Below are 15,690 nucleotides of genomic sequence, written 5' to 3'. Positions count from 1 at the left end.
GTCTCCAGCACAGCAGTTCTTCCCATTATAGACAGCTGATCCTCACAGCCAATTGGCCTGGAGGTCAATTCCTTCCAGTGTACCAACAGCAATCAAGACTTAACTACAACAAGACTGTGCACTCAGCCCACAAAGAGGTGCACCAAGAATGTCTACCTTAGGTGATTGGGGAGGCTGAGCCACTGGGCCCTATAGTCACCTACCACACAAAGCCACTCCATCAACACAGGGAAGCAACCAAAATGCAGAGACAAAGAAACGTGTCACGAATGAAAGAAATGGAGGAAAGCAAACTACTGGCTATAGAGTTCAAAACCACATTTATAAGGTTACTCAAGAATCTTCTAGAAACCGCCAAGAAACTTAGTGAGACCTCTGAGGAACTTAGTGAGACCTTCAAGGATCTTATGAGAATGCCAAACAAATGGAAAAAGACCAGTCAGAAATTAAGCATACACTGTCTGAAATAAAGAATAATATACAGAAATCCAATAGTAGACTAGAGGACCCCAAGAATCAAACCAAAGATTTGAAATACAAAGAAGCAAAAAAACACCCAACCGGAAAAACAAAAAGAAAAAAGAATCCAAAAATATGAAGATAGTGTAAGGAGCCTCTGGGACAACTTTAAGCGTACCAACATCCGAATTATGGGGGTGCCAGAAGAAGAGAGAGAGAAAAATATTGAAAACCTATTAGAAGAAATAATGACAGAAAACTTTCCCTACCTGATGAAAGAAATAGACTTACAAGTCCAGGAAGCGCAGAGAACCCCAAACAAAAGGAATCCAAAGAGGACCACACCAAGACACATCATAATTAAAATGCCAAGGGCAAAAGACAAAGAGAGAATCTTGAAAGCACAAGAGAAAAACAGTTAGTTACCTACAAGGGAGTACCCATACGACTGTCAGCTGATTTCTCAACAGAAACTATGCAGGCCAGAAGGGAGTGGCAAGAAATATTCAAAGTGATGAACAGCAAGAACCTACAACCAAGATTACTCTACCCAGCAAAGCTATCATTCAGAATTGAAGGTCAGATAAAGAGCTTCACAGACAAGAAAAAGCTAAAGGAGTTCATCACCACCAAACCAGGATTATATGAAATGCTGAAGGGTATTCTTTAAGAAGAGAAGAAGAAAAAGGTAAAGATAAGAAGTATGAACAACAAAGTGACAACAAATACATATCTATCAACAAGTGAATCTAAAAATCAAGTGAATAAAAAATCTTATGAACAGAATAAACTGGTGAATATAATAGAATCAGGAGCATAGAAAGGGAATGGACTGACAATTCTCAGGGGGAAGGGGGCGTGAGGGGTGTGGGAAGAGATTGGACAAAAATCTTACACCTATGGATGAGGACAGTGGTGGGGGGTAAGGGCATGGGGTGGGGGAGAATCAGGTGGAGGGGAGCTATGGGGGGGAAAAGAGGAACATCTGTAATAATCTGAACAATAAAGATTTATTTAAAAAATGCAAAGGACTTAGAATAGCCAAAAGATTCTTGAAAAGTAACAAGAAAGGTGTACTTATACTACCCTTCTCAAGACTTACTACAGTAATCAAGACAGTGCAACAATGATATAAGGATATACAAGTAGATCAAAGAAATAGAACAGAATTCAGGAATAAACCCTACACTTGGCCAACCGCTTTTCAACAAATGTGCCAAAACAACTCAAAGGGCAAAAAAATGTATTTTCAACAAATGGTGCTAGAATTGGAGATCCATATGGGAAAAAATGAACCTCAACTCCAACTTTACACCATAAATAAAAATTAATTTGAGGTGGATGGACCATAGTCCTAAATATATAAAATAAAGATACAAAGCTTATAGAAGAAAACATAGAAGAATATATTCTCAATCTAAAAGTATGTTAAGATTTCTTAAGACAGCACACAGAAAGCTATAACCAAAAATTTTGATAACTTAGACTCAATCAAAAGTAAATCTTTCGCTCACCAAAAGATAATGTTTAGAAAATGAATAGGTAAGCCACAGAGTGGTAGAAAATATTCACAAAACGAACTGACAAATATCTAGACTATATGATGAACTACTATAACTCAATAATCCAAAGACAACCCTATTAGAAATGGGCAAGAGACTTTCTAGTAGTTATAATACTCAGCTATACTTATTTACTGCACGCGTGTCTCAGCTCTTTGAGGGCATGGACTATGTCTTTCTATAACATAACAATGTCTCAATAAATAATATCTCACAGAATGTATTTTATAGGTTAAGACCTCACAGATTAACTTTTTCTCATGGTCACGCTAGAACCTACATTTGTTGAATCTGTCTTCTAAAATAGTACCTCATAAAAGGCAAGCTAACATTCATTATTTGCCTAATCCTGCAGTTAGGATTATATCCTGAAGTTTTAAGTACTTATGCCATGGACCACAAAGATCATTATATAATTTACCCCTATTTCATATATGTTTATTTTTTCAAATGCTGGGCTTCTCTATATATTAAGTGTCAACTATTATGGAGAAGAGAACCAGAGAAGAAAGACTTAGGTTTCTAATATAAAATATTCATAAAATTATGTTTCTGAATCCTTATTCAGCACTCTTCAGTCCAGCTTCTTATTTACTCAGAACTTATAACTAACAAATATCAAGGCCACTGAATCAGTAAATGTACATAACTCTACACTTATATTAATTAGTAATACAAGAAAGACCTAAAAATGAACTGTGAATAGAGTCATTAAAATGAATGCAAATAATATTTCTCCATTAATTAATTATTAATTAATTAAACTCCATCAAATTCTAAACATTTTTAAAAGCTTACAATAAAAATAACGATAAGGTAAGAATAAAAGCACTTTACTAAACTAACAAAGAGTCTCCAGCTTCTCCAAGGTAGGCACTGTAGCAACCATATGGTAAGAAAAGATGACCTTGTGGTCCTCAGGGGTAGGAGGAGGGCTCTCATTAATTACCATCAACCAAATGGCCTCTGGAGGCACTGCTTCCCACTTCATTCTATGACTGAGACTAAGCACAGGGCTTCTTTTCTTCTTCATGTCCTTTTCTATGCATCTGAGACCAGCCTGAAAGGCATTTATTTTTTTATTTTTTTAAAAATATATTTTATTGATTTTTTACAGGGAAGAAGGGAGAAGGATAGAGAGTTAGAAACATCGATGAGAGAGAAACATCGATCAGCTGCCTCCTGCACACCCCCTACTGGGTATGTGCCTGCAACCAAGGTACATGCCCTTGACTGGAATTGAACCTGGGCCGAAACCAGTTTGGCTCAGTGGATAGAGCGTCGGCCTGCGGATTGAAGGGTCCTAGGTTCAATTCCGGTCAAGGGCATGTACCTTGGTTGCAGGCACATACCCAGTAGGGGGTGTGCAGGAGGCAGCTGATCGATGTTTCTCTCTCATCGATGTTTCTAACTCTCTATCCTTCTCCCTTCCTCTCTGTAAAAAAAAAATCAATAAAATATATTTAAAAAAAAAAAAAAAAAGAACCTGGGACCCTTGACTCCGCAGGCCGACGCTCTATCCACTGAGCCAAACCGGTTAGGGCCTGAAAGGCATTTAAAAAAGACTTTGCTAACCTTTATTAAAGGTTAACACAAACAAACAAACAAACAAATAAATAAATAAGGAAAGTGAATAACATGGAAATAAATAATCTGCTTTGCAGGATGAGATCCACTCATTCATTAACTTGTCAAACAAAGAAAGGAATCTTGCTTAGCTCCTATCCTGCTTCTTCAAGACAAAAGCCACCTTTCCTTCCCATCCCCAGGAATACTCTCCTGGCCATGAAGACTCCTTCAAGGCCAGACTCGGGATAGCGATAATGGGGTATCTGCTTTCTCATCTACCGAAGATCCTCTTTCTCAGTTTCAGTCTCCTACAGGAGGACTCAGTTCTTTGCCCATTACCTTGCTGTCAGGAAAAACTGTAAAAGGTTGTAATCAGCAGAAAAGATTGCGAGGTGTTCTTTCAGTGGAATGCTGGCATTGTGCTATGGCCCCACAGGGTTACCTGATTCTATAGGGGTCTATGCCTTTCTCTGTCTTTGACGGGATTATTTTACAACTCTGAAAGCTATAGAAAACTGATAGTAATCAAATGATTCTCATCCATTAAAGTTGCAAAGGAATGTCCTATGAAGATGTAATTGATGTCTTTCTTGCTCCCCAAGAGATGATTCCAAACATGACATTTTATTGCCCTGTGGATATTGGCCAGTTTTGTACCTATTACTTCATTTCAGCATTCAGTGACTACCTCTATGTATCTGTTCCTTTGAGCTAGTTGTAAAATCTTTCACAAGTTACATAAAATCTTTGATACATGTTCACATTATACTTGTATGAGTCATGATTGCCATTTTGAAAGTTATCCTTTAGCATGGCCACATGCAGGGATATAACTTATTTGCCTCAACAGGGTAACAATTATTTCCATGGAATATAATAACCCTTGCTCTCTCATAGGAGCTAGCACAGTAACAGAAAAGCCATTTCATTAAAAGAACAAACATGAAATGTACAGATGGGGCAGATAATTATACTGGAAAAAGAGCCTAAGAATAATGGCTAAAATTAGACATGAAATTGAGCTCTACACCTCCTGGCAGCAAAGGTAAAAACATCAAACAATAATATAAGATATGCAAGTATCATACTTTACTGCTTCATCAAGGGAGATCAAGTTTTTTCTAGCACTTGACTATAAGAGAAACATAATATTCTTCCATCACAAAAATCATTCGTTGCCAAAAGAGTGGTTTTATAAAATATACAAAATCATTCTTTATATGGCAGGCTTTCTACTTAAACACATGAGAAAATTGTATTAATAATTTAAATTATGGTTAATAAAAATATTTTTATTTTATTTAAGATTTGAACCTTGTTCAGTTTTAAATGGGCTGAAGTGGTCTATAGATTAACCCACAGGCCAAATAAAATATAGATTTTTAAAAAATCTGTTCTAAAGGGATCAAAATCATATTACAGAGTTGTGCATATTACATTTGCATAATAAATTAGGCTCTATGCTGTATGAAAATGAAGCAGAAAATGAAAGCATGCTGGGTAATATAGTTTCTGTCTTCTAACAATATTCACATATGGATGTAAACACTTTTGTACCACTAAACCTGAATAGGACTTGTTTTTTTTAGAGTCGGTGATTATATATCTTGATTAAATCTGTATTTGTTGTGATTTGTATACAGTAAACTTTTAGTATATGCTTATTGAATGAATGAATTAATAAATCAATGGAGCCATGCATGAGCATTGGTTTCCCTCCTCCAAAGATTGTATTGAGTAGAACCTCACACATGGTAAAGAACATCAAGCCTGGTGTGAGGTAAAAAATCTGGGTAAAGGCAACAAGTTTCATGGGATTTGAGGGATATATGGAATATCTGAGTGTCATGAATATTATTTAGAGAGGCTTCACAGGGAGCTTATGTCTCAGGAGCTGTTTTTCAAGTATTTCTTTGCGCTACAAAGCTACTTAAAACATACTTCATATGTACATACTTATATTCATCCATTTATTCAACACATATTCATTGAGCACCTCCTCTATGTCAGAAGTATGCTGAGGATACTACAGTAAACAAGATCTGGAGTCCAGCAGAGGGATGGATCAGTAAACAGACACCTCGGATGTAGAGTGATATGGACAACGATTGGGGAATTATGGGGTCCAGTAGATGTGTAGCCAAATGTGAGCCAAGTACATGCTTTCAAGAAGAAATCTGACCTAAACTGTCACTCAAAGGAAGATAGACCTTAGCCAAAGAGTGTTTATTGTTGTTACTGTGTGGGGTGTGGGGACTTGAAGGAGAGATGGAAAGTATTCTGGGAAGTGGTATAAATAAGAATAAATGCAGAACTAAAAGTTCTAGCTTTAAGGCAACTAAATTGCATTATACCTCCTCTGATAAAATTCTTAATCTTTTGAGAGAGGCCTTTTTCCTGACTCCTGTCTGACTCCCTTCTAGGGTTTCTGAAGGCTGGCTGCCAACACCTCTCGGGTTTGACCTACTTCCTGACGGTGAGTGTGCATGTGGACTCCACAGGGTAGGGACCTCCGGGCTCTACCTCTTCTGCCCAAGGATATTCCAGTGGAAAATGTATTTCTTACCCGGCAAGCCCCCACCCTAGTACATTTCATCCCTATGGCCTAGGAATTTCCTTTAATCTGAGTTCACAATGCAAATCTTTTCATTAAAACTCAGAATCAAAATTATTGACATTATAGGAAAAATTATTTGTCAAAATGTTGTATTTCTTTAATGAATTAAAACCTTGAAGATATAATCCATCTTCATTATATTTTTTAAAGCTGCTATCTTCTAGGGTAGTGAAAAATAACTAAAAGAACAGGGCAAGATTTCATATAAGTTCTATTTTTAGTTATTTCATTTTCACTTTTAACAGCAAAATAGATATTTCTAAATTTTCATAATATGCACACTAATTTTTTTTTGCTACTATCCTAATACGTCAATTTCTTTAAAATATACAATAAAGCATTCTTGGAAAACTGAATAAATATTTGTTATCTATCAAAATAGCCTAATAATTTCTAAAAAGAGTTATAGCATATATATCATGAAATTATCACATGGAATACTTGAGAGCAACTGTATTAAACAAATATTTCAGCATTTCCTATTTACAAAGTAATAGACTAGATTCTACAGTAGACCGGAGAATACTAAAGAAATCCAGTCAATAAGTGGTTTATAATAAAAATTTATCATTGGTGGATCAGATAAGACTTGCCATAGAACATCCTCAATAACAATGGTCCTATAAATGCAAAATTTGGAAGAGGAAACATAATGAAAACACCAGATTTTAAATACATGTGTAACTTACAAAATTTACATTAATTTTATCAATTCTCTCTATTTTATCAAAATGTTTACACATGCCTCTGATAATGTAATTTATTTCAAATGATTAAATATGGCTATTAATCTAACAAAGAATTCCTACGGACTCATTAAGAGATTTACTTTATTGACAAATTTTCCATTTCCTATCTATCATTATATTCTGTTCTCTCAATTTTGTGGACAACTGCTTTTGCCCTTGGGAAACTTGTTTAATTTACTATAATTATTTCTATGACATATGGCCTCTTTAGCAAAAATGAACCAGAGAAATAGGCAGAAGGATATAGAAAGAATGAAAAAAACAACAATTAACAGTCAATTTTAAATTCTGAAAAAGCAGCCCAGTCATTATGCTGCATTGTACTACATCATAGGCTGAAGTAAGAACATGTTTTACTTACTCAATTAGCTTACAGTAGGAAGTAACTACAGAGAAGAACATGGTTTATTATGTCATTATTCACTCATTCATTCATTTAATACTTATTTTATTTATGTATAATATATGTAACATATATAATATATACTATATTATAACATGTAATATATATACACTTTGAATAATTATAAAGGCAGTGTTTATTAAAACACATTTCCTTTTCAAAATTGAGCTATCAGCTGTTAAAGTGTGTATACATTTTGGGGGGTATATTGTGTGGGTGTGTATATATATATATATATATATATATATATATATATATAAGGTAGCTTGCATTAATCTACTATGCATCTTCTGACACATAATGGACACTCATATATTTACTGAAGCAAAAAGGAAAGGAATGAAGGAAGAGAACTTATTCTGACTTTGAAAGGCAGAAACAATTTGTATAGGCAAAAGTTGGGGAGAGCAAGAAAAACTGGCAAAAACAACAAATAATAAAATATAATTGGTATGTAATAGAAGGATTACATAGAATGATGAGAAATATAATTAGAAAACATACAGATTATATTGAATCTTGAAATCAAGATTAAAAATTCACACTCTACCCTGAAGGTAATGGGCAGACTCTTTAAGGTTTCTGAGATGACATGAAGATGACAATTTAGTTTTATCTATTTGTAAATTAAAACTTTTATGTAACCAGTATAGTTAATGGTCACATTAAGTAAAGAGCATCACAGGAGTGGCTTACCATGAGTTTGTAATATTTGTGTTAGACGAGAAAGACCTATAAAATGGGATCAATAAGGAAATAAATGTATTTTATTGCAGGAACATAATATATCTGTTCTTTTATTCTTTTTTTTTAAAGGTCCCTTTGTAAAGTTATATAATTTTCTTTATCTGTGCCTGCACATTTTAAAATTTGTAGTCCTCTATGTATCTCACACACACACACACAGTTGTTGCCATGTAAAGGTAATTTTCCCATTTTATTTTCTAACTGATGATTATGAATATCTACATAGTATTCATATGAGGGCAGTATTCATTTTTATATATTTATTTTTACTGAACTTACTGAACTCTTTTTACTTTTTAAATGTTTTTTATTGATTTTTATAGAGAGAGGGAGAGATAGAAACATCGATGAGAGAGAAAGATCGATTGGCTGACTCTTTCCTGCATACACCCTATTGGGGATAGAGCCTTCCCATTGGTTCAATCGCAAATTGAACCAACGACCTTATGGTTCATGAGTGAATGCTCAATCACTGAACCACACCAGCGGGCTCTTTTTATTTATAATGGGTTTAAAGTCACAATCATATGAAGTACAAATAATCATAAACTTTCCTACATTTAAAAATATTTATATTCTATTTTGTTTTTTTCTATTACTAATTGGCTATGATTTTTAGAACCATATTGATTAACAGTGATGATAGTAGTAATTCTCATCTTGTTCCTGATGTCTTTAATGGAGCCATTGATATATTTCAGGTCAATGACTAACAAAATCAAATTTGCATTATGAAAAGCTGTCCCCTGAAGCAGTGTTGAAAATCAATGTAATGAAGAAAAGAATTTAGAGATTGGTTAGGAGATTACTGAAGTACTCCATGGCAGAGGTACTAAATAAATGCTTATCGAAGGTCCAGATTTCAGAGGTACTGGTAAGAGAGAATTTATAAGCTTAACGTCCAATGAATTTAAGGGTATAGAAAGACAAGAAAACTAGGACGACTTCCCAGGTCACTGGTCAGGCCTCAGCATACAATCAATTAACCAAGTTAGAAATACTGGAGAAAAGCAAGACATCTCTTCAGATCATATAATAAAGGCAATTTGATAAATGGGTCAAGCATCACTAGCATATAATTAAATGACCGTTTCAAGGGGAAGTTGCAGTATCTAATAATGTAAGACAACAAAAATTCAAGAGGAAGTTCTAGATGTGTAATAATGGGAGAGAAACAGAATTTACTGGTCGAGAGTGACATCAAATGAGCTTTAAAAACAGAGGAAAAAACTCACTGAAGATCTAAAAAACAGTGAATAATTATGGAAACAAAGACCTGGATGAGGAAGCCATTGAGAAAATTAGGAACCCACTGAAAAGGGGGAAAATAGAGATAGAACATAAATATTTTGAAACAATAGAAATAGAAGAACATATTCATCCTTGGTTATTTTTTTTTTTAATATATTTTATTGATTTTTTACAGAGAGGAAGGAAGAGGGATAGAGAGTTAGAAACATCGATGAGAGAGAAACATCGATTAGCTGCCTCTTGCACACCTCCTATTGGGGATGTGCCCGCAACCAAGTTACGTGCCGTTGACCGGAATCGAACCTGGGACCTTTCAGTTCGCAGGCTGACGCTCTATCCACTGAGCCAAACCGGTTTTGGCCATCCTTGGTTATTTTTATAGTAAAGTAGGAGGTAAGTCAAATTTAATGACCCTATAGAAAGTTGAGAAAAGATACTGTGGAGAATGGACTAGAAAATGAAAAAGACTTTAAAGGTAAGTTGAGTAGGATCAAGAGCCCAAATATAGTGTTTTGGAAAAGTAGTTCATAGCGTGCCAAGTCAACATTTTTGTTTGGTTTTTAGAAGCCATGCTCCATAGTCTAGAGAAGGAAATGAGTAGAGAGTGGATGATTTAGGAATGGGAGCTCAGAGGCAGAGGTACCAAAGGCTCAGATGTCAATCATCCTGAAAGCGCTCACTGCAGGGCTGTACACAGAGTGCAGAGGGCAGTAGACACAGGCTAGGCGCACCCATCTTAGGAGCACGCCAAGATCCTACAGAGCTGGATCTGGGGAATGTTTCATGGCTGGCAGAAAACAAGCACTTGTTATATAATTTTCAGCTAAATATTATACAATTATTAAAGCACCAGAAAGGAAATAGCAGAGACTGCTGCCTGAGGACAGTGGATGCTTCTGGTACATGTTTTTCCAATGCTAAAGGTAGTCTATGTGACACATGCAGAAAATACCACCTCAGATCAAAAGTGCAAGGACACAGATATACTAATTGCCAATAATGCCAGTCCTCTTCTAAAACCTCATTTCCAACCTTATACTGAGAAATTTAAAGTATTTTACCCACTGCCAACCTCTAAACCTGGTATCTAAGATTGTCAGAATAGGGATTTGAATCAAAACATAAGGTGAATTTTAAATAATGAATATTTTCACTAAAACATCAACAAAGCCAAAGATACATTTTAAACTACATCTAAAGAACTTGTTTAAATCAAATCTAAGCATCTTCCACCAAACAAAATGAAAGCATACAAAATTTCTTCTACCCTATTTTAAGGGTACTTACTGTAAGGATACCTAGCATGGATGGACTAGGACAGTGGTCGGCAAACTGCGGCTCGCGAGCCACATGCGGCTCTTTGGCCCCTTGAGTGTGGCTCTTCCACAAAATACCACGGCCTGGGTGAGTCTATTTTGAAGAAGTGGCATTAGAAGAAGTTTAAGTTTAAAAAATTTGGCTCTCAAAAGAAATTTCAATCGTTGTACTGTTGATATTTGGCTCTGTTGACTAATGAGTTTGCCAACCACTGGACTAGGATATTCATTCATCAATGATTATGTTTACCAAGGATTTTGGGAGTCCCAGAAGAAAAATTCTTATGTGTAGTGTAACTACAACAATGAAAAATATGCACAAATACAGAGCAGTTACCTTTGGGGAGAAGGGAGAGGGTGAGATTTTGGAGGAATATTGAGAGGACTCCTGGGATGCTGGTAGTGTCCTATATCTTAACCTGAGTGATGAATACATGGGCATGGGCATTCTTGATAACTTATTGAGCTGTACACTAAAAATATGTGTATTTTCCAGTATAAGTGTTATACTTTAATTTAAAAACTTCTTTAAAAAGGACTGAAATGAAATATTAATATGTTATAACTGATTCTTTACAGAGTGGTAGAAATCTTGTTTCGTTCTTTTACATGTAATTTCCCAATTTCATCATGGGAAAAGAGATACATTTTATTGAACATACATGTGATATCTTGGAATGAATTATTTATACTTTAAAGAAAAATAATTATCTTCCAAAAGAAATGTGTACAGATATGTAAACCTGTACCCAGTTTATAAATACTAGACTAATATCAATGAGCATTTGAAAAAGCAGAGTTGATACTACAGATCACGAAGTCAAGAATTCTAAAAATACATTCATACAGGAAATCCCAATTATATAAATGGGTGTATTGAAGGTCGAGAATCATAAAGCTAAAAACATAGAAAAAGAGTATCCAATTTAGAAATAATAAGGATGAGAAAAGGGAAAATGCCAAGACTGTACAAATCATGATCAGAGGGGGGAAAAATCAAAGAAAACTTTTTTGAAGTGAAAGGTAACTTCAGCCTGGTTAACAAGTGAGGGCACAAAGAATTTCTCAGCAATTCTCCTTAAAGAATGACCCCAGACACTTATTTGTCAAGTTTTAAACTTTTAAAGACAAGATCTTACATTCTGTCAAGAAGAAAGGTATAATATTCTTGGGTCTCATCTTTCAGATCTCTAAGAAGGGAGAAGCTAAAAAGAATTATAAATACAAGAATTCAGATAAATCTTCTTTTAAGAGAGATAATATATTAAGACACAGAGACCCTAAGGTAACGTCAGCAAAGTCCTACAGCTATTAAGTTCACCCTAAGAGACAACACATTTTTTAAAGGTACTTACTTTCTTAGAGGTGAGAGAAATATATATATATATATATATATATATATATATATATATATATATATATATATATATATTATTGCTTTCAGAGAGGAAGGGAGAGAGAGAGATGGGAACATCAATGATGAGAGAAAATCAATGATTGGAGATCTCCTGCATGCCCCCAACTGGGGATCGAGCAACCTGGGCTTGTGCCTTGACCAGGAATTAACCGTGACCTCTTGGTTCATAGGTGTACACTCAACCACTGAGCCATGCCAGCTGGTGAGAAAGATACTTTTTAAGGAAATAAACTATGAAGAAACGGTGAAATAAATTAACATGCAATCAGCAAACTTGACCACATACTCTGAGAATAAAGGATAAATATGTCAAAAATAAATTAAGCTACCAACTATACCAGCAAAAAATTAATGTGGTATATTTTCAATGGCTACAAATTTTTTGTGGCTATTCCCATCAGGACATGGAGTCTCTTTCTCACTCCTTGAATCTGATTAGCCTTGTGACTTGCTTGAAGGGATGTTGTGTGATTTCAAAGCCTAGCCCTGCAGATTCCTTGCGGCTTTTACTCTCACCTTCTTGGAAATCTATTGGAAATCTACAACAGCCAAGTGAAGAAGCTTGGGCTCATCGGGAGGCACAGGGCTCAGAAGACCACCAGCACTGTACCCTACACATGTGAATGAGGCCATCTAAGACCACCCAGCCGGAGTTAAGCCACCAGATGATTGGGGCCACATGAGTGACCCCAGGTGAGAACAGAGAAGTGCTTGGCTTAGCCCATCCCAAATTACTGATTCACAGAGCTATGGGGAAAGGAAATTGTTGTTTAAGCTATTAACTTGTGGGGAGTTTATTATATAGCAAGAGATAATAAACTGAAATGAAATAAGTGAGAGAAAAATAGGGAGTTGCACCAACAATTTGATTCTTATCTACCCTAGGAAGAAAGAACGTTAATGTTTCCTGGTAAAAACAAAAGTTATTAATATAAACAATACAAATGTTTGTGTTAAATGTGTCAATGTTAGGTATGTGAAAAAATATTGGTTGAAATCTTAGTTAGAAAGGGAAGAAAGTTTAAGGTCCAAAACAGAATATAAATACAATGGAGGGGGGAAAAAGGAAACACTGAAACAAATGTAACATTTAGTCAATAATCTAAACACTCCATTTTTTAAAACATGACATGTCAACAAATATGTTTCCTTAAATTCTAATGTTGAATAATCTACCATAAATAAGGAAGAATTTCTTTCATTTTCAAATACTATCCATGCCCCCTGCCATTGCTGCATCTGTAACATACTGTTACCTTTGCCTGTTATGATCTTTCTTCCTTTTGTCTCTTCATACTACAGTTAATGCCTACTCATCAGATCTCAGGTGACACTCACTTCCTTACAAATTTCTTAAGTAGGTCAAATGTCTATCCTGATTATGAACTCTTGAGGAACAATGTACTTCTCCTTCATAGGGTTGTTACAACTGTCATTTACATTCATTTCTTGAGATTATCTGATATAACAGTGGATTAAATGCTCTATGAAGGCAGGGCCCACATTTATTTTCATTCTCTACTGAATCTCCAGTGCCTGGCACAAGGTCTGGCATATGAAAATGTCTATGGGAAGAATACATAAATGAGAGGGAGTGGTCTTATTTCTTATGTCCCTTCTAACCCCAAAATTCTGGCGCACTATGAATTAACTCAGTGGAGACTTCTGGCACAGTTGAACTGTACATTATGCTGGTGAACCTGCTGGTTATGTAGAGCTTGAAGACCCTGCTTTTCCACTCTTATTTCTCTCAATAGCAACTATTTCCTTAGTACAAGTGAAATTTGGTTGTTGAACAGGAAGAGATGGGTGACAGTCACCAGATTTACACAAATACATGACCTTGTAATACATTCTCTTATCTGAGAATACATAAAATCTAATCAGTAAGTCCTCCGAAACAAAGTTGCTTTTAATAAGGTGGTCTATGTGGAGGATTTAGAAAACATTTGGCACCTCTCAGACATGGGTGAGGAACTGCCAGGACCAAGGAAGTCGAGGAGGCATATGTGTTGCCTCAGGCCACAGTCTGGGACTCATGGAACAGAGGGTAACAGAAATATATGAGAGGAAAGTATTTACTTAGGGTTCTTTGTTTGGAATGGTCATGTTTCAATATGTACAGCTTTTTTCTTAACTAGGAGAGCAAACAGGTATGAATATTTTATTAAAAATCATCTATAATAGATTTATGTCTCAGAAAAAAAACTAGTTCATTGGAAGCACATTGTATTTACATGAAAGGTAATGCCATTTGACCCAGCACTCTTTCAGTCTCTTCTCTTCTTAGTTGCTATGAAGTCATTTTACAATTATTTTAATGTTAATGAGACTATTCTAATATCTTACGAGAATATTTTAAGCTCAGAATTATGGCTTAAATTCCTAAAATAAAAAAAACCTGTATTCATTTAAATTTAAGAACACAGCAATGAGAAATGGGATGTTTTTGTCCAAATTCTAAAATTTGTCATAAAAACATAGTTTCTTAGTCATACTCTAGAATTTCCACATATTATATTGTTTCATTGACATGTTAGTGTTTTCACACAGTCTGTTTTAAAGTGCATTATCATTCAACATATTCTAGTGTTTCTGATCTGGGTTTCCAAAACTGAAACAGCTTTTTAAAAAGTCCTAAATATTTAAACTCTCAAGTCCTCAAGAAAATAAAACGTGGGAATTTTAAAGTTTATTGATTAAAAGAGTAGCTATTCTCCTTTACTTTGTCCCCCATCGGAAGCCTCTCTTTTAATACAGTTTCTGGTGACAGTCCCGAGAGGGAAATGACTTGCCCATCATCTCACATGCTTATGGGACAGCTGAAATGAGGACCACACACTCTCGACTCCCACCAACCTCTGGGGATGACAATCCTTCCCCATTCCATTCTTCTCTTGCCACCCTTTCCACTGTGAGCCTTAAGCATGAAAAGCATATACTTGTGGGGACGGTTCCTTTTCCTCTCAGAAAAGTCAGTCTTTCAAGAGGAGAGAGGCATGTCAAGTTTCTGGACACCTCTCTTTCCCTAGGGTTTCAAATGCTCCAGCTTTACAGCAAGAGATATCAGGATGATTAAGTAAATGTACTTTGCTCTTGCCTAAAGGCAGCAATTTTGTTCAGAAAAGCCACACATAGAGCTATTTGTGAACTGTACGGGAAGAAAAAACCCCCAGGAGATCGCAGCCATTACCTGAGTAGGGCTCTGAAGACTTAAATCTAAACCACAGGTAAACTCTGTATGATGGTCCACTATTTCAAGAAGAGGGTCAGGCTTTGAAAAGTTCCAGAATCTGTGAATATAAACAAAAAAAGTAATTCAAGTACTAAAACTACCAAAAAATTTACCTAAGAAAAAGATATTTAACATAGCAAAGATTTTATCAGAATAGGCCCAACCAATTAATAAATGCAAAGCTCCATTGCTGACCCACATTAAAAAATCAAATAAAGAAAAAAAATGCACTCCATTCTATTATATAACAAATGGAATTAGTAACCAATCTACCCTGTAAACAATGATTATATTCCCATTAGTATACCTTGTAGGGTGAAACTTCACAAGTTTTAGTTAATTTTTTTTTATATTGCACATGGACA

The 15,690-nt window shown here is 35.3% G+C and overlaps 1 protein-coding gene across 2 annotated transcripts in view; it reads right to left on the bottom strand.

Annotated features, from left to right (window-relative positions):
- The window catches only part of PEX7 (peroxisomal biogenesis factor 7), an 85,727-nt gene that overhangs the window by 5,639 nt on the left and 64,398 nt on the right, over nt 1-15,690 (bottom strand). The window contains exon 9 of one of the 2 annotated variants that reach the window (XM_080666334.1): nt 15,284-15,383. The exons of the other annotated variant lie outside the window; for it this stretch is intronic. Coding sequence (XP_080522460.1) covers nt 15,284-15,383 — 100 coding nt within the window. The remainder of the gene's footprint in view (nt 1-15,283; nt 15,384-15,690) is intronic. 2 annotated transcript variants of the gene reach the window in all.

The sequence above is a fragment of the Plecotus auritus genome (genome assembly GCF_963455305.1).
Source record: "Plecotus auritus genome assembly, chromosome: 4".
NCBI classification, from domain to species: domain Eukaryota; kingdom Metazoa; phylum Chordata; class Mammalia; order Chiroptera; family Vespertilionidae; genus Plecotus; species Plecotus auritus.
This window is presented reverse-complemented; position numbering and strand designations above follow the sequence as displayed.